This window comes from Pezoporus flaviventris, unplaced genomic scaffold, assembly GCF_033815535.1.
Source record: "Pezoporus flaviventris isolate CSIRO_AGI_PZ_B2104156 unplaced genomic scaffold, CSIRO_AGI_Pfla_v1 ptg000009l, whole genome shotgun sequence".
Lineage (NCBI taxonomy): Eukaryota > Metazoa > Chordata > Aves > Psittaciformes > Psittacidae > Pezoporus > Pezoporus flaviventris.
In genome coordinates this window covers 2,382,457-2,409,389 of record NW_026892557.1, presented here as the reverse complement: position 1 = coordinate 2,409,389, position 26,933 = coordinate 2,382,457, and the positions used below count along the sequence as shown (strand labels likewise).

The window sequence follows — 26,933 nt, the reverse complement described above, 5'->3', positions numbered from 1 at the left end:
ACAAGTGTCTACCTCTCAGAAGTCTCCTTTGTCACTGCAGTATTAATTTGCAATGGCAAAGCATGAGGAACTCTGCTGGGAATGGTGCATGTTTCAGCTGATTCAACCCCACAGCTTTTTGCACAGCTGTACATGCAAATGAACTGCTCTTGCTTGAATGAACCTGCATTAACTAGGCAGCAGCAGAAGGGCACAAATACAGCAATGAATCAGGTGCATACTGGTGGTGAAGCAGTGCCGACAGGCGTAGCCCTTCAGTTCCTGCTCGCTGTCCTCGCTGTCAAAGTCATCTTCGCTGGCCGAGCTCAAGTCCACTGAAGAGGTAAAGAACAAGGGAAGAAGGGGAAAATGGAAGGTAAAAACTCAGCAGGCTTTTCTCTTTCCTCCCTCCTCCTTGGCTACAATAACCATTAATGGCAGTTCTTACACAAATCCGGTGACTTCCTACAACCGCCTTGCCTTGGATGGCTGTTTGCAAACCACATCACACTAAGGGAGGATTCCAGGAATGCACCAAGTGATACAATTCACACAACTTCTGATTCAGTACATGGTAGCTTTGCAGTTGTCATTCAAATACTGTTCAAGCTTACAGAGCCTGTGCTCCAAAAGCACAATTTGCAAGAGAAGGGAGGTTTCTCTCTAGTATCTGGTCAAATTTCAAAGCAAATGTTCTATATCTAAATCCTACTTTGCTAGAGTCCATGGACAGAACCTGTGGTGGCTTTACTGGTTTCTATTCTGTTTCTAGACTCCTCAATCAGATGGTCACTGCTGTTCCACTCTGTTCGTGGCTATATGTGCTTTATGGGTGGAACAAACAACACTTAGATGTAATGTACCTGTCTGAAAACCAAGCTGTGATTCTTGTGGAGGAGAGGTACTACAAGGACACTACCAGCTTCCAATCCTTACTGCAAGGCTCCTTAAGAGTTAACACGTCCAAACTTACATTTCAAGTATGTCATGTTTCAAAGACATGGAGAATATGGACAGGGTCACTTCCCTTTGTGGCCAACTGCACGACTGTGAGCTAAAAATCCCCATCCAAACCACAGAAAATCTGCAGACACGACAGAAACTGGATCTTCTCTCCTCCTCTAAACCAACTCAGGAGTGAATCTTGCTCCCTGAGCACTGCATTTTGAGCACTGCCACTATAAATCCACAGCATAACAGGTCTGTAATTTGTCACCAGCAGAAAGCCCTGTGGCTCCTTTTGTTCAATTCTTTAATTAGAGGAGAAGTCCTTGATGCAAGAATACTGTTGTTGTAAAGGTTGCAAGGGGGTGTTTTGTAATACATGCAGGTTAGAGAGGGAGGGATTTACAGTACTTGCCATTAAGCCTTTGTCATCAACTCATTACCCTTCAAATTAACACAGGGTCCCATTTGCCAACGGTAGCTGCAAGCATCACCATGGTTTCTACGTCAAGTCTTGCAGGTGTTTAAGCCCTGACTGCAAAATTACCACCAGGCTAAGACTTGCTTTCTTTTACTAAAGTGATTTGTATTCTCATCCTGCGGTCGGATCCATATGGATGGGTCCTTCCAGCCACATGTGTTCTGAAGTGCCAAGTATCTTGGATGGAACTGCGCAGTCAGGATCCTCGCTTCTTGTGCACACAGAAATCAGTGATAAATCCCATCAATTCCAGCAAGGCAAAGCTAACAGCCCTTGCTTACCCCCTCCCTACTAACCCTCTCCAGCATTCCCTGTCCTGCCTGCTCACCACATCCTCCACCTCCCCCAGATAAGTCAAAGTCTGACAATTCCTGCCTTTACACAGTCATTTTTCTTTAGGAGGCACATGAAATGTGCTGGGTTTGGTCCATAGAAAGTCTTAAATCTCACAGGGAACACAAGGCTTTTCCATAAGGATAACGGTTGATACATCCATATGGGCACTGCTAAGCACAACCCTTTGCGAAGCAGGGCATTAACTGGTTTGGATAACTGTTCTTTGTTTAGACACTTCTGCTTCAGTCAAGGGTGCATCTTCCAAGATGCTTCAAGATACAACTGCAGCACACAGTTTGAGATCAAGGAGGAGGCATGGATCACCAAGGAAGGATGAAAGGGACATCCTTCCAAAGGGATGAAGCACTTCCTTCTTTTTGCATTTTCTAATCCCCATCACTGTAGGAGAAAATACACCATAAACCCAAGAAAAGAACAGGGAAATTCAGTACCAGGGCAACATTTCCATCCTTACAGGATGCTTTTATATTTCAAGAAGTGCACAAAGCATTTGGTGATCAAAGACGCCTACCACATTCCAGCATAATGGTATAGGAACAGGAGAGGGCAAGTGCCTGAACTCCCATTTCCTTGCTTCAGTCACTCCAAGGTACAGCACCATTACATTACTGTTGCTCCCTGCATCTAAACAAAGATAAATGCATTGCTTTTCGCTTCCACTTACAGAATTCACTGGAGGGGGGCCTGGAGGGAGTGTTGACTGGAGTGGAAGCAGTTCGAGTTTTAATTCTCCGAAACACAGCCTGTCTCCGATGCCTACGGTGGGCTCGAGAACTCGCTGCTTCAGGGGTTTTCTTCCAATAGTAATAGAAGGTGATTAGTTCTCCCTGCGAATACAGAAGGAGTATGTTAGAGGGGCATGCAAATCTGACTCGTCAGCCTTTTTTGCCTCCCTTCTGCTGTCTGCAGGAAGCTCCAATGATGTATCTCAGCCAGACAAAAGAATTCTTTAGCTAAGACAGGAAAAAAAAGAAAACCCTCATTATTTTTCTCTTTGCTTCTGCAAGAGGGGGAGCAGGAAGTACACAAATGCCCCCTCAGTCCTCCCCTCGGCCCCTAGAAAGGAAAAGAGGTTGGGAAGCGTGAATCCAGCTGGATGCTGGGTGATTCGGAGCGGGGACCCTCGCCTTGCTGCCAGCATCCCATTGACACCTCTGCACAGCTCAGGAGCTGTGTCCACAGGCACCACCTTCCAGTGACAACAAATAACTGATGTGAGCCCTCTGTGGTGCTTACAGACAGAACGAGGATCAGTTCAAACAGACACTGCCATTTTGTCAGCCTCCACTGCAACGCTCCCATTGAAGACCGCGTTCAACAAGGAGTCCCTAACCATAACCCATCCCTGCTACCGTAAATCGTGTTTTAATTTGAATATGGAGGCCCACATCTAAATTAATTAAGCAGTTAAAAGAGCACACCTAGAGAAATGAGGGATAATTTCAGAGCATAATGAAGCTGGCTGACGTTCAAACGCTGGAGCAGCTGCCATTCAAGCTAGCGGATGCACTGCCGAACCAAAGAACGGCATGTGGTTTTAATCTCTTTTCTCTTCCTTTGAAACCCCATCATTTCCTGGCGACTTGTCTGCCTCTAAGGTAAAAGGTGTTGTTTTCTTTTAAGTTGTGAGAGGAAAAAATGAAGAAGTTCTAAACCAGCCCCTTGGAAAAAGAAAACATCAGAACAAACATCCCTGGATTGCCCACAAAAAGGGCTGCTTTGAACTGTGCTTTATGTGATCAAACAAGGTAACCTCAGCCTGCTCCCTCTGTGGGGAAATCCTGCAGCCCAGACTCAGGGCAGATCACTCGAGTTAACTCTAATAAAGACACACCCTTCATCTAAACCCTCCCAAGGGCCTCAAACAAGCAATTACAGCCACAACTAATACCTGCACCACTGAAACACTTGAAAGACAAAAGGAGGATGTTGTTGTAGGCATTAACTGCCAACGTTTAAGACACTTAAAGAGCTTTACCAGCGCTTAATTTAAAAACAGAATCGCCACAAAAAGAATTTAACCACAGCTTTGATTTCTGGCAATAGAATAGATGCGTTTTGAACCTGCACTGCTACAGACTGGGAGCTGCCACTGATGGGCTCCTGCAGACGTGAACATTATCCACACCAAACCGTGTTCAGAGGTACAGGGTGAGGAGGAATAAGGATTGAGCAGAATCACTGCATCATCACAGGCTGGTTTGGGTTGAAGGGACCTTAAAGCTCATCCAGTCCCAACCCCCTGCCATGGACAGGGACCCCTTCCACTAGAGCAGCTTGCTCCAAGCCCCTGTGTCCAACCTGGCCTTGAACACTGCCAGGGATGGGGCAGCCACAGCTTCTCTGGGCACCCTGTGCCAGCACCTCAGCATCCTCCCAGGGAAGAGCTTCTGCCTGAGAGCTCATCTCAGTCTCCCCTCTGGCAGGTTAAAGCCATTCCCCTTGGCCTGTCCCTACATCCCTTGTCCCAAGCCCCTCTCCGGGTTTCCTGGAGCCCCTTCAGGCACTGGAGCTGCTCTAAGGTCTCCCCTCCAGGACCCTTCTCTTCTCCAGGCTGCCCCAGCCCAGCTCTCTCAGCCTGGCTCCATAGGAGAGATCATCACCTACAATTGTTGCTTCTAAAGGACAAAAGCCCTAAACCCCATCCCAACCAACCCCACAAAATCAAAGCCCAAACCCTTCCCTGAGTAGAATCTCAAAGCAAAGGCGGGTGCAGGCTGCAGATGAGCATTCCAGCTCTGCCAGCCCTGGGAAGAACAGCGTGTTCTGACACCCAGCGCCCTGCTCCGCTGCTGCGTGTTTGCTTTAGAAATGCCGTTTTGCTCGGAGTCCATTAAGTGGGCTCAAAGTCCATCAGGCACAACTGTTTGTCAAGCAGGGTTATGACCTGCGCCAGAAGCTCTGCAGAGAAGCTCATGCAAATGCTTTTCAGAGGTAAAAAGTCTCCTGCAAACGAAACCAGCCGCATTTTACCTATAAACTCGTTTCTATCAGAGCTGAGGTGTCAGCACCAGGAGCAAGTAAATCCCATGTCTTTGTGTCAGGGAATTAATGTGTCCTGTGACACATGGCAATGGCAGAGAGCAAACCAATCTGTTTTCCTCCCATCATAAAATGGGAACCTATTTGAGCTCTATTTACACATTGCAAACCCATCAGGCCCAGGGGCAAGTTTAACAGCTTATACATGTGCCGTGTAATAAACCACACTTAAAGAAGAAATGGTGGCTATCATAAAAAATATCAAGTTAATGATCATAATGCTTCTGAGAGCCTCCTAAACCGGCTGTCACAACTGCATCAAACTGAAAGAGAAGTTTATTCAACAACTAGTTTTCCCCCATCTAGGAGATCTGGCTCTATTAAAGGACTAGAGGCGATTCTGCACTTGAAATTCATCACCAGACTGCACGGCTCCATGACTCAGTAAATGACTCAACTGACAAAGATAGACAAGAACAAGTCAGAGACGACACATACACAGAGAACGCTGACGTTGTGTGCACATAGATGTATCCTACACCGAAAAAATTCCATGCCGGATCTTCCCAGCTGCCTGGCTATCTAATATTATATTGTCTACCAAAGGGATTAAATGCTGGAGTGGAGTGAGTCTGGAAGGATTAGAAACAGCATACTGGTGACTGCACGGGGGGCAGAAGCTGGAGCACAAAGGAGTAAGGCAGGAGAGCTTTGGTTCTGCAGACAGGGAGTAAAAGCAGCCTCCAGCTCCGCTGCAAGCGAAGTCAAACGAACTTTAATCAAACATGCAGAGCGTGTGCTGCCCAAACCCATCGCGCATAAATCCAGGGAACAAAAGCTGCTGCGGAAATCAATAGCCCACTGAAACATTAACGCTGGCAAGCATTGATCAAAGGGCCCTCTTACAAAAGGCAGCCTTGCAAATTAGCTGCTGGTTTTGCTTGCAAGCAAACAGAAAAGCATAAACGCTGCTGACATGAATGGCCTGTAATGATCATTTTGTTGCCACAAGGTCTCCCAGTCAACACATCCCACATCCCTGCGCTGGGAGCCCAACCAGCGTGGTGAGCACCGGCACTCGCTGGGAGCAGCTGCTCCGAATGGGGTTTTCTGGGTAGCAGGTCTGCACCCAGGGGAACAGCCCTCCCTAACAACCTGCAGGTGTATCGGATGGCTCCTTTGAAGGTTTGTGCCAGAAACTGGGCATTGCTGGCAACATCTGCACTAAAATCACACCAGATGAAGCAGAGCGCACCACTCTGCGCTCACTCGGCATCTGAGTGATATACCCTTCACTTCCAAACGTCAGAGATAAAGGAAGGAAGGGGTGAGACCTACAGCTACTGCCTGTGGTGAGGTCTCCAGCTCATTTCATAGGGCTGCATGTACATGGATGACCCCAATGCAAACACAAATGAGAAACATGAGTGTTCAACGAAGCAGTCCCTCGGAGCACATGCAAAACCATTCCTCAGCAAAGCTCCTGGTCTAATGAATCAGAGCAGTCATCACAGTCCAGATGTTTGGAGGTAACACAGCCAGTACTGAGGCTACCTTCCAGCAGGAAGCGTTTCCGTGTCCAAATCACTGCTCCTTTCACCAAGGCATTAATGCCTCCTGTCCCTGAAACCCACCTTACCTCTCATGCCCCAATACTGATGTTGCTGACCCAACTGTCCACTGATGTCACTCGCCAATAGAAGGCAAGACCCATACATATAGTCCAAAAACCACACTGCAAATGAGCAGCTCTCATTCCTGTACTGTGCCACATCCAAGAAAAGATGCTTTCAGTGCCCTTCTGGACCAGCTCCATCAAGAAACAGCTTTTACATCAGCGTGGGTAGAAGACTCATTTCTCTCCCAATCTGCTTAGCTGCTCATAGTAACAGCCTCACCTCCACTTCATTCACCACCACCTCTCTTCTGCAAACACAACTCCACTTTGCTATGTTAACATCCGATTAAACTTGTATCTAGCAGCAGGATCTGGTGGAACCCAGTTAGTGCTGGGCTGCATTTTAACCCAGAAAGCAGTGCACTTCTGAGCAGATGCATTAGGTGAGCAACCTTCTCCAGTGGAAAGTGTCCCTGCCCATGGAACTGGATGAGCTTTAAGGCCCCTTCCAGCCTAAACCAGGCTGTGACTCTCTTACCCCTCCCACCCCACTTGCACCCACTGCTCTCATCCATATTGTTTTGCATCCCTATCAAGCTCTCCAAGCCGTATCTCAGAACACCAGGACAAGGCCTTACTACCAACTCCTCCATAGCGTCAACAAAGCAACAAGAGCTCCAGCCGGTGCTGCATGTCCTGTTTTCTCACTTCTTATCAGTAGTTTTCAAATGGAAAGTACACAACACAAGCTGTGCCCCAGGTTTGTGTTTAGTCTTGCCTTAGGTACACAGAGGATTAACACTGTGTGCGCGCTGCTGGGTTTGAGAGGTTCTGCCAAGCCCTACTTGCAGCAGGCGCTGCTCCTATGGAAGCCAATCACACAAACACATCAACTTACCTTCAAGTATCTGTTATGCCATAACAGAGTGAGCAAACATAATAATTGCTGTTTAATTTCCCCAGAGCCTTGCTCTGCCAGGGAGAAAAAAAAACCCATCTCACAGGGGAGGGGAATAGCTTTACAGTAATTAAACATGGAAGGTAAATGACAACTCTCTTCAGTGGCTATAAACCAGTCGTGGCAGAGCAGAGGGGAACAGCTTGTCCAGCTGTGGCCTTAATGAATTCACCATCTTCCTGGAATGCATCAAGATTTTATTAAGTCAACTCCATTTAGTTAATGCTCCCTATTAGTGAAGTCCTGTCATAAACCCACTGTCCGCAGGCCTCCCTGCCTCACCGAACCCCCTGCCTTCAACAGTCTTGGTCACAACAAAGGGATAGCAAGGAGACAGACTACATGTGCAAAGCTGTGCAGAGTGGGAGCTTTACAGCGCACCCCTTCTGTGCAGACCAGGGTATCTGCCTGTCATCTCCAGGCTCCTTCCTGAGACTGCACAGAATGAACCAGAATACTGCCACAGACTGTTTGACCGGGAGCTACAACTGAAGGTATCAGTCCCTTCATCACACACATCTCCCTACCCAAAAGCTGCTAATGTAAGAGGCACAGATGTTTGCAAGCACACCTTGAGATCCAGGAAATCCTTCAATCTCTGCTTATGTGGTAGAGGCAGGATGCCCCCATCCCTGGTAGTGTTCAAGGCCAGGCTGGACACAGGGGCTTGGAGCAAGCTGCTCTAGTGGAAGGTGTCCCTGCCCGTGGCAGGGGTTGGAACTGGATGAGCTTTAAGGTCCCTTCCAACACAAACCATCCCATGATCCTATGAAACAAATCCTCTGCCCTGAGCAGCACAGCCTACCACACCCAGGTAGGAAGAGGACGGTGGATATTCTTGTGATGAACCTATATCCAGAGAGAAAACTGGGACCTCCCTTCCTGATCTGAACAAGTTGAAGTATTGAAAACACGCAGCAGCCCAGGAGCCTTGAAGCAAGGTGTTTTTACCACGTTAAGCTTGGTCTCCGTGCCTCTGCCAGCTCTGACAAATAGGTTTGTACATGCTCTCATTAAGCAGTAAGCCTGTGCAGGCTGTTCAGTCGCACTGATTCATGCCCACCTTGGGTGCACAGGAATGCTGCAGGATCTGAGACATCACTGACACTGTAAGAGAGGCTTTTAAAACTCAAGCAATATTTTACTAACGCTACAAAAACAACACCCCACAGTAAGTACTGTGGGATGCTCCCTAAGGAATATCCTGCAGGTCTCAATTCTCCAGCGTATTTCACACGTACAGGCGTTTTATCTAGCAGCTCCTCTAGCTATTTGTTATCTTCTGGATGGCAACAGTCTTCTCTCCCTGGTCTCTGCTAAGAACTTCAGGAGATTGGCTGTCCTAATGCTCTGTTTCCTTGTTCTAACTGCTCTCATGTCTTATTTGAGCCTCCTTGCAGAACAGGTCGGCCAAGTGGGAATCAAACCAGGAGATAGGTATGTAAGAAACCCAGGTGAACTCCTTGGGTTTATGCTGTCAATTTACTCCCACTACAGGAAGAACCACAGAACTTCCTGGGATCCAGCTGAGGCTCCATCTGTATCCTCTGGATTTCATTTTCTTGTGGAAAAAGCCTGCAATGGGATACAGCTTTCTGCTTCCTAATAGTTCGTGCTATGTGAGTGCTGCTCACCCTGCTCAGTCCTCTACAGACCTGAAGAAGAGCAAGCTTCTATCTCCCCCATATCATGCTTTTGTTTCATAGACACAGGCCTATGGTGCAACAGGTCCTTAGAGACCTGTGTCACTCCTGACAGCACCAAAACAAGTTTGGGACCTGAAGATTTCACTCCAAAGCTCCTCAAGCAGTGAACCCAATGTTGCCATCCCGTTAGCTGAACACACAGATCACTCCTCTAAGTGTCTCCAGAGAATGCATTTGTCCTCTTTACAACCCAGAACTAAATAAATCAATATGAACGGGTGAGTGCAAACTAAACCCAGCTCTTACAACAAAGCTACCCGTGGGAACTGGAAGTGGTAGAAGACACAAAGAGTAATGGTATCACTGCTAGGAAAGAGCCAATGAACAGGGACACCAAAGCAGGGATTAAAATGGAAAGAAAGATCTACCATAGGATGTCAGGAATGTGTCGTTTGAAACAACCATTTCCCTGCAGTAACACAGCCACACTCAGCCATTGCAGAGCATCTTCCACTCAATGGCAAAGCCAATGAAGTATTCACACATTCAGCCTCAGCACATCCTTTTAAACTCTTATAGCCTTTAGAAACAAAGAGATTTATGAACTGGCCAGGATCAGTGCTGCGGGAGCAGTGCAATTGTACTGATTAACCTCAAATAGGGAGCAGCTCCACCAGTGACAGTCTGGGTTTAGAATTCCTTCATAACTCAAAACCAGGCTGCCTGGATCAGCCTCTCCATCCCGTTAAGCACAGCACCGGCTGACTGCTCCTCAGCTCTCCTTTGCCCTCAGTACAAGCTGCTTTTCCTTTCAACTGAAGACTGCTGTTTCACTTGATTGTATGGGTTTAGCAAACCACAGGGAAATCCAAATGCTACTGTCCCTAGCCTGGGAAACACACCAGTCAACATGTCTCTGTGCACATCTAACTCCCAGTTGTCATTTCCATGTCTTTCATTCCCTAACCTTTCCCAGTGTTTGTAATGACGGTTTTATGTCCTCGTAGGAAAGACGATGATGAATGTATCACCAAACTTACCCTCAAGGTCTGTGCTATGGGGACAATTCCATTTCCTTCATTTTTAGGGATTAAGCACCAGCTTTAACAGTTCTGCAAGGCAAACACACAGCACCCTAGCACATTGTTTTAGGGCCCAACCACAGCCAAAAGCTGCTGACCCTCTCTCCAGCTATACGTCAAGCTAGAATGAAAAGAAAGCTTTTGTAATTAAGGCTTCCTCCTCTAGAGACTCCTCTTTGTTAATCAACAGAGCCCCTAATCCCCACAGGAACTCACAGCCTGTTGGCTGCATCCATTATTAATTATTAGAGCCTATCTTTGATAGTGGCAGTTACAGTCCTGCAGGAGCGCATAACCGCTGCCAGTGTCACCAGGTACATCCCACAGGGATCTCTGGCTCTTGATCAATCAAGATGTTATCAAAACAGTGAGAGAGTTAAGAACCTGTGTGCCTTGTGCACGCTTATCTTCCACACAGCTCCAACCTGCAATGCATAACCTCAGAAATGTTGATAATGTAAGCCCTGATTTGCCCGATCACTTCTAACCCCATTCACGTCACTTCTTACCCCTCCTCTCCCAGGATTACCCTCTCTACCTTGTGCCTTCCCATATACCTCTCCCAGCCTCTGCTCAGGCACCCATCCCAGCACAGAGGGCTCTCCCACTCCAGCAGGGCCCAGTTCTTCGGAGGTGATGCTTTCACCTGGCCCAAAACGCTTCGTGCAGACAGAGCCTGGAGAATGCAATTTAGCCCCTGCGGAGCCAGGGCACCTCTTCTATTGAGCTCAGGCTGGTACACACTGCGGGTTCCTCCCAACCCTCTGTTCAGCATCCATTTGTTCTCCTTAGAAAATGCAAATACTCAGCTTTTTCTCTTCTCCCTTACATCCTGATGCCCAAAGGCCTGCCCCTAACAAAACGCGCATGGACCAGGTGAACTAAGCTCTGCAAAACAGAGATGAAATGCTTTTCCACGGAGCACGGGAGCAGCTCCTGTCTTCTTGAGCCAGCAGTTCTTTCAGTTCCATTTTACAACCCACATCAAAGCCCTGCGGCTCACTGCTGTTTCAGGCAACGTCTTTCGCTGCCAGTCTCTTGCTAACGAGAAGCTCTCAGTATTGGTGCTCACACACTGGGACAGAGAGCAGGATAAATACCCAGATGGATTAAACGCAAGGGATGTAGAAAAGCTCTGAGAGCAGAGCTCATCTCAGTCTGCCCCGGCTCACGTCTTTCCTCCTTCGTATCCCCTTTTCCATCAGTGCTGCTGCCATCGAGTTGAGCAGCACAATACAAGGAGCAGGATTTTCTCAATGAAGATGCCTAGCACTGATGCATTACCCCTTTAACTGCTCTTTCTTTCTGCACCAGCTCAATCATTAAGTTTCTTGGTTGCATATTGCTAGAGTTCAGGCGTGGGACAAAAACCCATTTCCCTGCTCCTGGCTACGGCACGAGGATATCTTTCTCAGTGCCTATAATACATCGACGTTCACTATTCAAGCACAGGTATCAGCGGTGCTTCGTGTGAGAGGGCAGCAAGTCATAAAGCCGTTAAACCCAGCACACTCCATCCAGTAAACACTTCCCTATTTATCTGCCCTTCATCACAGGCACAATCTTATTATCTCTGCACATCCTCAAAGCGACAGCCGTCAGGGTCACCCTATAAAATATACACTGGCAATGTTACATTTAATGACTGGAGCGAGGAGAAAAATGAAGGATGGGAGGAGTGGAATACGGCAGGATGTGTTAAAGGGATCATCAGTTATATCTATGCATTTCCTGAGGTGATAATTGAATGACAGTGGCTGGGGGGGAAATCCATTTTTGAGCTTGGGAAAGGATGGTTTTGTACTGGCAGCTTGTAATGGCTGCCAGAAAATGAAACAGGCTCCTTCAAGCACAGCAGATCCTCTGGTTTATGGGTTTTATAGAGGGGCTGACAACAACAGCCACTACCATCAGCTATTCAAACCAATCAAAACCCACGGACAGCCTTTGCTAATGTCATCCCCAACCAGACTCTTTCCTGTTGTGGTCTGAATGTCAGCTTTAATTACATGACAGACCAACGCAGGCATGTGCAAGTGCACGCAGAAAGGGACATTCCAAACACGGCAGCGCTTTCGTTTAAACCAAGGATTACGCATCCCATTCTACGGTTCAGCAGGGAGCTCCATCCTCCTGCAGCAGGTATACCCATGGCAATTCATGCCCTGATCCTGCACACCTCAAATCACCCTTGCCATTATTAAAGAAGTTTTACTGCTTTAAAACCACTTTCATTATTGCATTACACCAATTTCACCAACAGAACCAAGCTGTACTCACCAAAACATGGCCTGTGTTGTAACTGGTGGCTCCATTTGCTCTCTTTGCTGACTACTTCACAGCACTAACGGGAGCTGGTATTTAAAACAAACCACTTCCACGTAATTGGCACTTGGAATCAATACTCTGCATTAGTGTGACACTCCACTGGCTGCCCCAGGCTCGCTGCAGTGACCCTGCCACTACAGTGATGGGGTGATGGAAAACACTGACTGGGAGCTTGTTGGAATTAGAAATGGGTTTCTCTCACTGGACTGAGAAGCAATACAATAACCCCCCCCCGTATTCATACCCCTCACTAAACAGACATTACACTGCTCAGCAAATTCCCCTTGGGTTCAGCTGGGAATTCTCACAGGGGTAAGATGGGTGACTCTTTACAGAGCTAAAAGATCATTTCAAAGGGTTAAGTGCTTATTTCTTGCAATGCAAGTTCCTGTCTCGATGTAGACACTGGGGTCTAACATTTAACAAAGCAATTTCTAGCTATGTTCAAGATCCAATTTAAAAGCCATCACTCAGTCCATGTGTGAACCAGTGGTTCAGGTCCAACAGACATGATTTAACTCTTCTGGGCACCTTGGATGGTCTGGAAGAAAGTTCCTACCCCCGAGTTACTGCAGCTTTGCTGTAATGTTTCATTGTGTAAATCCCACATTTTACAGGCCACCAAGGACTGCCTTCCTGCTCATTACTGCTGTTTGTATCCCTTTGGAGAGTGGGGGTTTGCCTCTAGATTAAGAACACAGATACCTTGCGCTGTGCTCTGCAGTCCCCAGTTCCTTCCTGGGCAGGCAGTGGTCACCGAGAAGATAAGAGACAACAAAACCCCAGCAACAAAAGCACTCAAATAAGCAAATGGAAAATGAGATTTTCCTCTTTTAACAGGGCAAGAAGAGCTGCAAGTAAGGAACCAGCCACCTGTTTAATGCCACGTTCTATACTCCTTTTATTTAGACACAGATTAAGACCTGAATGCCACTCAGTTGTGAGACAAGGACCAGCGATGGCACTGGGCTACTCGCAGCCCTGTTTCAAGCCTGCCCCTGTGTCTGCGCCCCGACCTGTGCTCCCCAGCTCGATGGAACAGATGTTTCAGGTTTTCCAGGCACATCTGTGATGAATCACACAAAGCCTGGCCTGTCAGATGTGTGTTATCCTCCCTGACACACAGCTTCCTCCCTCGGCAGCTCGTGACCCAGAGGGAAGCTGGTGAGTTTTAGTAGCTGATTATAAAGCCATGCTGAAAACAACAGCAGTCAGAAGATGCTGAAGATCACACAGGAGGCAATAAACTTCATGCAATAATCCTCACTGCTAATGAGAGAAGATGCGATCACCTGGAAACGGAGCAGTTTTCCATCCCTTTTTAATTGCAGCTATCCTCACAACTGGGTATTGCATGCTGAAAACCATCAACCCCCCTGATCCCATGCTGAAGACAGCCAGAATGTGACCTCTCAATAAAACCCTCTGTCGCAGGACGTCCCACACCTGAAGAAGCCAGATGGAGGAAGAAAACAAAGCCATCCATTCTACACCTGGGAAGCATCAAATAACCTCATACAAGCTTATCACTGAAAACCCCATCCATACTCTGCACTAACACAGGTTTAAGGAGGTTCCTGCTCTATGATTCAGAGCTATGGACAAAGCAATAACTCACACACAAGCTCTCTCATCCCTGTCATGATGCCTTGATTTTAAACAGACCCAGCTTCTCCCACACTGATCCCTCAAGCAGCTGTTTTCCCTTCACTCCTCCCCAAGCACATTTCTCTAACCCAGTAGCTTTAGATGAAGTGTGGAGGGTTGAGGGGTACCTCAGTGTTTTCCTGCTTATCAGAGCAATGTATGAACAGAGGAACGCTGAAGCAGAACATCAAGCAACACCCCTCCAAACCGCAAGAGAGCTGCCACGTAAGCTGCTTATCCCGCAGTTATTGTTGCTTCCCTCCAGTCTCAAATTCTTTCTGTCGGGGAAAAAGCCCTGAGCAAGCAAAATTTAACGAGAAGACAATGGCAGGAATTGTAAAGCAGTATTAGAAAGCCCAATTCATTGTAGCTTACTTTAATACCTATGCAGTGAGCTCAAAAGGGAAAGAAAGTGCTAATTCTTTACAGTTCTGCTCCGCCCTCGTGTCTCCAAGCAAGCATTAATCTCAGCTATTCCCTTGCAAAGTGAAGTGGATCCCAAATTCAACATTAGGGATAAGACAAAACAGGCACCAGTAACTGAGGCCATGCTTTGGGGCTCTGACTCCTGAGGTCTTGCAAATGATCCTGCATTGAGTTCAGAGATGGAATTGGGCTGCTGCTGTTCATCCTGTCCTCCTTGCCCCTGGCCCAGGGCCACAGCAGGGGTGTCTGGATGTGGGATGTCCGCTACAGGGATGCTAACAACGTAAGCAGGAGCGAAAAGGTGATGGAGCAAGGACATTGAGGTAATGGTATTTTTCATCAGCCCAAAAATGAACTGCCACTCAGAACCAGAGGTCACTACACGCTCTAGTGGAAGGCATCCCTGCCCATGGCAGGGGGTTGGAACCGGATGATCTTAAGGTCCTTTCCAACCCAAACCTTTCTATGATCCCCCAGAGAGTGAAACCCAAGAGCCCTCATTCACACCAGCAGCAAGGTAACCTCTTTAACAGCTATTTCAAGAAGTTGGGCACATTTCAGATTCTGAACCACTGGATGACATAAAGCAGCTGCAGCGTTAGAAAAGGCATCTTCATCTCCCTGCCTCTGCACAATCCCTATTACACAGAACTGTAGCTCCACATGCACTTATCCACCAGGGAGACAGGAGAGCCATTACAGCAAAAGGGCAGCATTGGCAAAAGAACAAATGGCTTTAGACCTTACAAGCTTTGATATGAAGTTTCATCCGTTCATGAAAGGGATCTGAGGGATGGTTGCCTGTGACAACCGATCTTCAGGCTCAGCAATCCCTCCCCCGGCCTGTTCTGGCCCTGCATTCTTATACCAGAGGAAAAAGAAGTGCAGACCCCAGGAAAGCTGTCAAGCAAGGCACTGACCTGATAACACAGCCAGGCTGCTGCTTCCAACACACGGTCCTTACCACAGCCCAAGCTTCATAAGGGAGGTTCTCTTCCTCAGGGACTGCAGTGATAGGACAAGGGGAATGGCTTTAACCTGCCACAGGGGAGACTGAGATGAGCTCTCAGGCAGAAGCTCTTCCCTGTGAGGGTGCTGAGGCGCTGGCACAGGGTGCCCAGAGAAGCTGTGGCTGCCCCATCCCTGGCAGTGTTCAAGGCCAGGTTGGACACAGGGGCTTGGAGCAAGCTGCTCCAGTGGAAGGGGTCCCTGCCTATGGCAGGGGTTGGAACTGGATGAGCTTTGAGGTCCCTTCCAACCCAAACCAGTCTGGGATTTTATATAACCAATTCCTCTGAATGATGCTTGACAGCCCCACACCACACTGAACTTACACTCATTTTCCCACCCACCCCTCCACTCCATAGGCCTGTTTCTCATTACCAGTGTATGAACACTCACGAGTCTCATTCCAGTTACACCAGTAAGGACTCGGCAGATCCTCGCTCATACAGTTGCACTATGCCACCCATACACAGACTGACTGAGCAGGTATTCCAAACACACGGAGCATTGCACCACTCAGTCCCTACTCCCATGTCTGACAGCCACAGCACGCTGACCCTACCACTAGGCACTGAGTGATCACTTTAATTAGTGGCTTGTTTCAACACAGCAACCAAGGTGTCAGAAACTAAAAGAGAACCACTTAGAGTTGAGAACTTCAAAACACCGACAACAAAACAGATGATCTACCAACACTTGCTGGCCTCCTTTGAGAGAAAGGGAAGCCTGCTGGTATACATTTATACCAAGGGGCCCCTTGAAAGGATGCTCCATTGCTAACTGATGAGCTGTAGGCACAAAGTGTCTGAAATGCTTGAAATATGAATCTTCATGCCTATACACTGCACTGTTTGCCAACAGGACGACTCACAGAAGCATCCTGCACTTTCAACAAGCTCCTTCCATCTCTATTAACCACCTAAATTCCTCCCCCCACTGCATATTTAACTTTCTGGAATCCTCTTCAATTGCTTCCTGATGGGGACTGTAGGTTTGGAAAGCAATGCCATTAGCAGATCAGCCCTCCATATATGTATCTATCCACACAGATATACGTGTATACCTTTTAACTGCACTGGTTCCACACAAAGGCTCTACTTGAAGATAGAAGTTACCATTTCCATCATGAAAAGGTGTTACAGAGAGAACCAAGCACCACCAGAAGTCATGAAGCTGGTAGCAGCAAGCAGAGCTGCAGCTCCAATCTTAACCTGCTTTTCCCTTTAAGCACATACTTCAGAATGAGGTTACACTGTCAGCTAGGACTTCCAACCCAATACTTGCATTTCTAGTGACCATCTATAAACTCAGCAGTATTACCTGAGTGTTAATCAGAGTAGAGTAAAAACCAGTGATTTACTGCATGGAAAACTCCATTAACTACAAGTGGGTACACACTGAGTTCAGGTATTTGCTCCCCTGAGAGGATCCAAGAACAGATTTCTCCCCCCACAAACCAACCAGTTCGTGGCTCTAGACACAGCACCACCAGCTCTGAGCTGTCATTCGGCTGCACTACATTCTGCATTTGGGTTACTACAGCAAATATTAGGCTATAAATCAAGTCTTCAGAGCCCCAGCGATCCAGCGGGAGGGAGGAAAGTGTTAAGAGTATTGTTTCAGGATCACGTTGATCAGTAACCAGGCTGTCAGTCATTGTGTCTGCCACACAGGCGCTCCTTGGAACACCTTCAAATGAAAGTCCAACAAGCCCAGATAAGATGAAGTTAAAAATCTCCGTGTTAGGTTCCAAACCTATGACAATTGTCCCCACAGGAAGAGTTCAAAAGACAGGCAACCCGAAACAAATAATTAACCAGGAGGTAAGAGGTCAGCAGAGCCCACTGTATCACCTGCGTGGCATGGAAAACATACACAGAATCACAGGATGGTTTGGGTTGGAAGGGACCTTAAGATCATCCATTCCAACCGCCTGTTTAACCATCAAACTTACTCCTTTCCCACTAGATTGTCCTGCAGTTCTTCCCCAAGAGGAACAATCCAGCTGACAAGGCTGTGGAAGGGATAACAGGCCAGGTTGCTTCCTGAATTGCAGCATTCCCTAGGTGCTGTAGTACTGGATGTGTGCGCGGTTTATTTTACTGCTCAGGAAAACACTTGCTTGACACAAAGAATTACATTCAACAACGCAGGCAAACAATCTCCTTTTGGCCTTAAGAGAGGTACTAACTTCAGAAAGAGAGATACACAGATTTCAGATGACATTTGACTTTCCAAATAGATTCCCTATGTGCGACAAGGTGAAAGCATTACAACATACAGCCATTTACCTGCGTCCTCATAGTCACAGAGTGGTTTGGGTTGAAGAGAGCTTTGGTTATTTTCTATACTTAAAACCATGCAGGGCTCTGAACTTGCACTGCCCTAACTCCGAAGGAAGCCTTTGCTAACCCAAACAGCCCACACTTGTGCCTCCCTTCAGAAAAGACTCGAGGGACAAAGCAGCAGGACAGGTTTTGCACGGCTCATGTTCCCCTCATCCATCAAGCACACGCTGCTGCAAAGCGGTCTCATAACTGAACCCATTCTAATTGTCCAGCACACCAGAAAGCTTTTGCTGTGGTTCACTCGGCATTTTTACTGTGGTTTGGTTACTCACCAGCCTCAGACAGATTTGCCCTGACATAATCCATAAACCCATGCGGGCCCAGAGCAGGTGTAGAGCCCGCAGCCTCCTCGCACCAAGGCAGGCAAAGCTCACTGTGCTCTGAAGGCACTGTTCCATAGGAGTCCTCCAAAATCCCAGCCTGGTTTGGCTTGGAAAGGACCTTAAAGCTCATCCAGTTCCAACCCCTGCCACAGGCAGGGACCCTTTCCACTAGAGCAGCTTGCTCCAAGCTCCATTCAACCTGGCCTTGAGCACTGCCAGGGATGGGGCAGCCACAGCTTCTCTGGGCACCCTGTGCCAGCACCTCAGCACCCTCACATTAAAGATTTTCTTCCTTGCATCTGACCTAAATCTCCCTGTCTAACTTTGAACTGCTTCAAAGCTAACACAGGAACCCTCCTCCAAAAGGCTTTTTGACCTATTAAATGATTTCATTACTGGGCTCGCACTGGTTCTGTTCAGAAGAGATGCAGGTACCTGCAATTTATTCTTTCAGCATCTCCATCCCATGGCTAACAGATCCCTGGGGAATGCAAAAGCAGAGCTGCCAGGAACCCCACAGCCTTCAAGCAAGCACCATCAACGTTAATTATGACAGAGACAAGGCAAGATAATAGAGAGGCAACAAAGCTTTGGCAGCATCTAACTCACTTTCCTGCTGCCCTTCAGAAAGACTCCTAATGAAAGAAGATGGAAATCCCCACTGTATCCTGCAGATGAAGGTGACCTTGGGAAGTGGCGGAGAAGAAGAAGAAAAGGAGAAGGATAATGCACCACTGCTTGGGGCCCAACAGACCAGCTCCCCCCAGCCCTGCCCTTCCACCTAGTAGCAACCACTGAGAAACAGGCAGGTCTAATGGAGTGCCAGCGCAACCGCAACTATCAATACCTACCCACTAGCTTATTTCCCCCCTGCACTGCTCAATCTGGAAAGACTTCAGCTACAGACATTAACCCAATTAAAGGAACTACTTATTAGCCTTCCTTCTGCCAACAGATTATTACAGCTGCAATGAAGTTGCAAAAGCTGGAGGCTGATTAACAGCGAATTTGGGAAGTAAGTTACACACTGGTCTCTGATCGGCATTGAAGGAGAGATAATACATCCCAGAGAGAGACTGAAGCAAGACTATCCAAGCAATCAGTAGCCCAAAGAACAGCTTCTTCCTAAGATAAGAAGTCCCTAATAGTCTGGGGTTTGGGTTGCTTTGGTTTGGGTTTTCTTCCTCATTTTGACTTGACCTTTATGGAACGACATAGCCAAGACTGAGCAGTGCTGCAGAAACGCTCCTTATCTACAGCCTGCAGGATTCCATCCGGATCTTCAGCTCCGAGATGACAACTAAAAGCAACGAAATGGAATGTGAAACTCAGCTTTAAAAACTTCTCAAATCTCCTCTACGGAAATTCACTTGAAAAGGTCAAAGTGAAACTTCAGTAATTCCATAAACCCCAAACCTTAACACTGGTTTTAGCGCAGATATAAATACACAAAACTAGGGATTCAGTGGTGATTCACACACATTTGTTACGTGCTACTTAATTGCTGAGGCAAAGAAAACTTCTACAGTCATCATTTCCAAATGCCAGCATGGTTTTTGAGAGTCATGACTCGGGGTTGTGGAAACATGGGATAAGGACTATAAAAGAGTGATTGGATGAGCTGGGAAAATCCCAGCCTGGTTTTGGGGTTGGAAGGGACCTTAAAGCTCCTCCAGCTCCAACCCTGCCACAGGCAGGGACCCCTTCCACTAGAGCAGCTTGCTCCAAGCCCCTGTGTCCAACCTGGCCTTGAACACTGCCAGGGATGGGGCAGCCACAGCTTCTCTGGGCACCCTGTGCCAGCGCCTCAGCACCCTCACAGGGAAGAGCTTCTGCCTAAGAGCTCATCTCAGGCTCCCCTCGGGCAGGTTAAAGCCATTCCCTTTGTCCTGTCCCTACAGGCCCTTGCAAAAAGCAGACCCACACCTTTCAAATAAAGCTTTCTAGAAGTATATGCATGATTTCCAAATGCACCTTGCACAGCTCCGGGTTAAAGCTCTCTGCTTGCTCAAATCTACCAAAGCTTCAGCTTCCTCCTTTTCATCTTGAGCTGAAAATCATTCACATCAGTTTTAAGACGTTTACAAGTTTTAAAGCCCCAGATTTCTCTGAAACAAAAACATCACCCACCTGAAAAGAACACAAACAATGGCAGGACAGGGAGGAGGCTTCATGCCCACAGCGAGCAGGCACATTCTTTTTGAGAAGCTCTTATGCTCGCAACAAAAGAACATTCCTCTAAAGCCAGGCAACAACAACAACTAAAATCTATCACGTCAAATGCCACAGAATAAAAGCACGACTGGAACTGTTAAATCAATACAACTTTAACTTTGTCCATGTCACTTCTTCATAACAAGGTGAAAGTCCAGGTATACAACCCGCAGAGTTAATTCTACATGCTGGATGTGATTTAACAGTGGGATTTGGGATCAAAGCTTTCTGTCCCCATGCTCTCTGAGCATCCAGTCTGTTTATGGCACATACTTTTCATCACATCTGGAGCTGCAGGGTAGGGAATCCTGCAGCAAAAAAAAAGTCCAAACCAAACCCCACCTACTTCTGTGGATTCCATTCTTCCAGTATCTAAGCCATTACAGACTGCAACTACAATTCTAATGCAGGAAAAGGAAACCTACATAGAGTGTGCTCTGTGCGACACCAACGCTGCAGAGAACCAACCAAGGCTTAGTGAAGCACAACCACCAAAGGTGAAGAACACTGCCCAGGCAGAAACCCACCTTACTACACTACCAGCACCCCTGATGGGGTCATGAGGCTTATGTGACACACACCTTCCTATGCAAATAGGTCACATATGTGCTTCTTGGGCTCTTAGAAATAAGCATGCGTTTAGAATGGCAAAATCCCTCTTTGCCTTATCTTGTGCTGCTCAACAGAGAGGATAAATCTAAGCAATGCAGTCAGCATCAAACATTCGTCTGAATTCACTCTCAGCCCTAAAGGCCTAAAAGGAAGCTCAGGGACAGGAGAGCAATGGATGGAAAGTAACAGAGGGAGGGCTGCAGGAGGAAGGGAAGGAGGGAGAAAAGGGTTGGTTTTATAGTAAAAGGAAGGGGGGGGGGATGTTAGTTGGGTGGTTTTTGGTTTTATGTGTTTGTTGGGGACGTGGCATGATTTATTTCTCCAGCTCCCTCCTCTCATTGCAATTCAGGTAATGAAAGACTTGAGCTTTGGCAAAGATCCCCTCCTTAGCCAAAAAAAGAAAGAGAGAAGAAAAGCACCGTGATTAAGCTTACAGGAAACAAAGCTAATCAAACCTAACGGTAACAAAGGGCAACAGAAACATGCTCACTGTATCACATCTTCCTTGCTGGCCAGGAGCCCAGATTTCTCATTCCATTTTCCCTCTCCCCCTCCTCATTTCCCAATAGCATTAAGAAGCCCTGGCCCGGGCTGCCTGGCTTTACAAACTGTGTTTGTAGGAGGTCAGCTTTTCACGAGGCCAAAAACCCAGCATGTGGAAAGCGTTAAAGACTTTCACGTTGTAGAGGAGGTTCTTAAGATTCCTACTGTTGGACGCCAGAATCCTGGAGCTTCACAGATCATTGGAGGTTTCTGAAGCACAGAAAAGGGCAGAGTTAGCACAATAAATCAGTTCTTGGGGGATGTCCTAGAGCCTTACACAAGGAGAGGCACCAGGCACAAAGCAGGCTCACAGTTAAACAGGGAGGACTTCTCAAGTTGCAGGAGGAAGGAGCTGGTTTATAACCTGGAATGTGCTCTCCCTTTCCTCAAAGGTTAGGGTCCAGAGGCATCGTACAGAACAGTTCCATTTGTGGCAGGGATGTTGGGAGCACTGGAAGTACGTCTGGGGGAAGGGGAAGAGAGGAATCACTCAACTGTTCCACCCAACAAGCACAGTCTATCTCCCTATGGCAATCAAAGTACTTATCAGCACCTTTCTGATGCCAGATTTCTTCCTGCTGTACAGGACTGTAGCAGCATGAACAGAAACAATCTCCCCTGCCAATTTTCTATACACCAGATGACCAGAGCCAATAAGGATTTCCCAACCATCAGTACCGTCCACATTTCTGATGCTGTCATTCATCTCCTAACACACTCTGTATTTCTTAAGACTCCAAGTTCTTAAACACAGCAATTCCTCAGAAAACCATCCCTTTCACATACAGCTCCCCAGAAGAGAAACTTTCAAGTTCACATTTACAAAGAAAAAGGGGAATATGAAAAGGATTTCATCTTGAAAGATCTAAATCAGAAGCAAACACACTTATCAACATCCTAAGAGTCTTAAAAACCAAGGGATGTAAACAGCTTTTGGTGGAACACAGCCAGTGTTTGATGCAACACTACCTGCACCTGCCTAAGTAGGCTAAAAGCAAGGAGTGAAGCAGTGTGTTGAACTGCTTTACTGCAGTGTGGGATGCTCGGAATGTAGCTCTACTTGGGACTATGTCAGAGACACAGACAGCAGAGGGAACCCTTCTACCCCAAGCAAAACACATCAACAGCACAAATGATGGACCCAGTTCTTGCAAGAGACTTACTACTCCATGTACCTGAAGACATTAAGGTGCCTGACAATGCCTTCTACCTCTCAGCAGGAAAAGAAACCCCCCCCTATAAACCCACCATCATACACATGTACATGGCTACGGCCCGGATTTGCAGCCTTCCTCCTACCTGCTGAGCACCTTGCAGAACAGGCCCTTCCCTTACCTGCTGCTGTGATAAAAGCAGATGTTTACCCAAAAACCCCATTACCACCACCTGTACACAACCATTAGCATTTTTACGCCCTGTGAGTTTGACTTCTACCATCTACCTGAAACATTTTCCTTCCAAAGACAAAATAAAAGGGGAAATAAACCAAAAGCAAACGTAGCAGATTGCCGTTTGTGATGTTAAACGTGTCTTAAAGCACACAGCTCGTACAGACGTTACACTCACAAACTGCCTTAGCTTCCCCTATGGCACAGCCCCTTTAAACAAAAGCCCCTCTTCTTAACTCCCCATCCTCAGTTTATTCCGCAATCTGTGTAATTCCTGGGAGTTTTCCTTGGCAAGACCAACCACCACCACCAGCAACCAACAGCAATCAAGCACTGCTTCTTTTTTACAGCTGGTTCGAAACAGAAATGACAAAAACGAGTGCATCTGTCTGCTGCAGTTGTTATTGTCTTGTTCTCGCAGTACGGTTACAGCAGCATATTACAGGAGATTTAGGCCTGAATAATGTATTTGGGGGCTGATTCTGTGCCAAAAGAACACTGTAGACACTGCTCGTATGGTGCCATCTGGGGCAGGAAGCAACAATTAAGGCCAATGATCTGTTGTGTAAGAAGAAAGTTAATTTCATGCTCAGTGTGGCAGGCAAGACACGTTAAAAGTACACTTCACTCTCTGCTAACAGCTGATTTGCTTTCTGCTGGTGCCCAGTCTTTTGCCCCCAAACGGCTTCTTCCATCAAACCCCTCGACTTTATGTCATCTGTGAAGGAACTGAAACCTGCTTTGCACTGCTAAAGCACTCCCCATCCAGCCCCCTGACGCCTCTCTCTCAACAGCTCAGAGCTGGTTCTGTACTTGAAAACTCGAAGAGAACTGCTGCAACACCCTTTGAAATGCTAACCTCACACCCTGGACAAATACACACATGAAACGGCACCACCTGGGACAACACCTCCCTTACAGCCCCAGCTTTGTTAGCCACAAGCTACCTGTCCCTGCTTCCCTTCATGGGGTGTTCGTAACTCATCTTCGTTCCCCCTCCCTAGGATACGAAAGCAATGTGGGTGCTGAGGAGGAGAGCATCAAGCAGTGAGGCAGAACATGCTTGTTCTCCAAATGTAAGCAAGGCACCAAGCTGGCAAACCCTAACTGCGAGCAGCCTGTGCTGGCTTCTAGTGGGTAACTAAGGATGAAGTCTGGCTCAAACACACGCACAGCATAAAAAAGCCAATTATGTCTATGCCATAAACTTCAAGTTTAAACACAGACGCTGAATTAGCTGCAAAATCTGCTGGAGTTTCGCTGCAGTTTGCTTTGCAATATCTCAGGCTTCAGCAACTGCAGTCAAACCTCGCTGCTTGCCAAGGGAACCACTTGTCCCCCTCCCTTCCTAAAACCCCTTTAATAAGAACTCCTTTGTCTGCTCCATACAGGACTCTTTAAAGGTTAGCATTCCTGCGGCATAGATAAGAAAGAGGGAGTAAGCAGCCCCATCTAGAACCTATCTGAAGCATTTATTCAGCACTGACTGTCCAAAGAGACCTGCATTGTATTGTCCCCTTCGGACCATCCTGCCCCTCCCACCAGGACAATACCACAACAGAATGCCACGTCCATGCATAACACAAGCCTTTAACTTCCCATAAAACAAGGCCACTGATCCCTGGATATCTCAGGTTAAATCAAGTGCTTGCGGGATGATCTCTGTGCAACACAGCTTTTACATTAACACCACTGTTATAAAGGACATCAAGGTTGATATCCCTGCTTTGCCACAGGGGTTTGCATCTCCCTCAGCTCTTGGAAATACTTCAGTTCCATACCCAACGGTGCTGCTGTACATTAGGTACACAATCAAAGATCCTGAGGTCTCCAGGTACTGGCTGTGGGTCTGAGTTAGTACCACAAGGAGGATGATGTAGAGAGTATTTCTCTATTAAAGCCATTTCAAACATCAGATACCAGGCAGGATTATCCAGAATAACCTATGGAGTTACCCAAATATCACAACATTAGTGCTGTTCTAGGACCCGATGTCCCACAAACACCATGAGAGTTCTTTATTCCTGCCTTTCTGAGAGCATCGGCAGGATTTACAGCCCATCTTCAGTCACTAAGGGATGGGAAACAAACAACATGAAGGCATCGGTGGAAAAGAGTCTTGCCAGGGGAGGACACTCAACCATGACAATAACCTGCACAAAGTCTCAAACAGATACTCATTTCATGTACCTGAGAGTCACAGGACCTTAGGACTGATGGCCGAGTATGGGATAACATCTGATAGCTGCTACAACAAGCTGGTGCCTTTTCTTGTAGGGAAAAGAAAATACAGAGGAAGCATCGAGCTGCTGATGAACAAACCCCTTTTACTCAGAGTCTACGTACCCTTTAGCATAGATGCAAAAAAGGAGAATACACATTAACAAACAAAGCCAAATGCCCCATGATGAGGCCTTGGGTGACATGGTTTAGTGTGAGGTGCCCCTGCCCATGGCAACAGGGTTGGAACTTGATGATCTTAAGGTCCTTTCCAACCCAAACCATTCTACGATTCTATGATGATGAGTGACAACCAGAAGGTATGGAAAAAGCAATGGAACAGAACTACAAGGAGTCACAGGAGCATTGTGTTCTCTCAGTGGTGGAGGAGGACTCGGACAATATTGTATCAGGATCCCAAATGATCTTGGCTTAGCTCTCCAGCTACATACCTTTCACTGCTGAGCAGACACTGTCCTTTTTGGCTCTCTGACAGAACTCAATGCAATTGCCTAATGGCCCTCTTTTGCTTGCACCAATATTTTATCCCTATGTCCCTCTAAACTGTCGGGAGAAAAATACACAGGGAGTTTCAATCTTGTAATGTGAAACAATAAAAACCCCCCACCAGAGTGCAGAGCTGATTTATCAGCCATGCCGAATGCAATTCTGGAGTCCAGCTGGCACAGGGAATACCCCACCTGGTTTTATGCTCTTCACCTACGCACGTTCCTCAGTCAGACACTCCAAGAGCCCCGTTTCTGAGTTCCTGACATTGAAAATTACCCTTACAATAGTCAAATAATACAATTGAAAAGGAATTCTTCTATTCTCTTAAGAGACAGCTTTAGAGAGAAGTTTAAACCATATCACATTAAGTACTTTCGTTCTTTGATTTTAGTTGCTTCAGCTGAAACCAAGGCACACAGGTATGCAAAAGTGTATACTGGTTTTGGAAGTGTAGCCAAAGGCATTAATCAGATGACCACACATTAGTGGCCCTGAAAGCGAGCAGCCAATGTAAGAAGGTAGCAAGGACTTAAGGGCCAAGCAACGTACACCTTCAGGATAGATCAAGTTGAAAGAAGAACCTCAGGAAACAAGCAAAAGGAACACACATGGTATATAACCATGAAGCTGGAACGGTGGCCCAAGCTTCTCCAATGAAGTATGCAGCTGGCAGCTCTACTCACCTGTAAGATCTGCAATCAGTTCTAGAGATGAAGATGACGTGGTGTATACCACAGTTAAACCTTTATGTCTCTTTGAAGACCGTTCCAAACCTTCTGGTTTATTACCCAATAAAATGATGACATTTGCAATAGGTTTAACAGTTAAAACTTTGGAAAACAAGCCAAATCACAGCAAACACGTCCCCTGGACATCCCCTACACACGAGCCGCTCTTTGTAAACAGCTTTCACTCCAGTGCCACTTAAAGGTAGGAATATCTCCATCTGAGCCCAGCTCCTATGAGCTCAGCATTTCATTAAGTCCTTTGGCTTCCTTATCCTGCTCCTGGTGAGAAGCGTGAGCTGCATTCCCGTATGCTGCCTCAGCACCCTGCTTCACCTTAAAGCCAAACGTATTAATGTCGGGTTCTCCCTCCATCAGCCACAGCTAATAAAAAGAAAGGGGGGGGAAAAAAGGGCAGCGTGTTCCCTGCAGAAGAGTTTGTTATGCAAATGAATAGAAGGCTTCACTTACACAGGAAAAACAACTCGCTGCTGCCTCTGCCCAGTTCCCAAATGGACTGAAGCCCAGCGAGGTATCTGCTCTGACTGAAGAAGAAAAGGCTCGAGCTATTATTTTTAAGTCCCTGTTTCAACAAG

The 26,933-nt window shown here is 47.0% G+C and overlaps 1 protein-coding gene across 9 annotated transcripts in view; it reads right to left on the bottom strand.

The window, feature by feature from the left end:
- The window catches only part of RERE (arginine-glutamic acid dipeptide repeats), a 222,103-nt gene that overhangs the window by 14,517 nt on the left and 180,653 nt on the right, over positions 1 to 26,933 (bottom strand). For all 9 annotated transcript variants that reach the window (XM_061450185.1, XM_061450187.1, XM_061450191.1 and 6 more), the window contains 2 exons: positions 2,427 to 2,589; positions 222 to 314 (listed from right to left, as the gene is read on the bottom strand). In XM_061450185.1, coding sequence (XP_061306169.1) covers positions 222 to 314; positions 2,427 to 2,589 — 256 coding nt within the window. The remainder of the gene's footprint in view (positions 1 to 221; positions 315 to 2,426; positions 2,590 to 26,933) is intronic.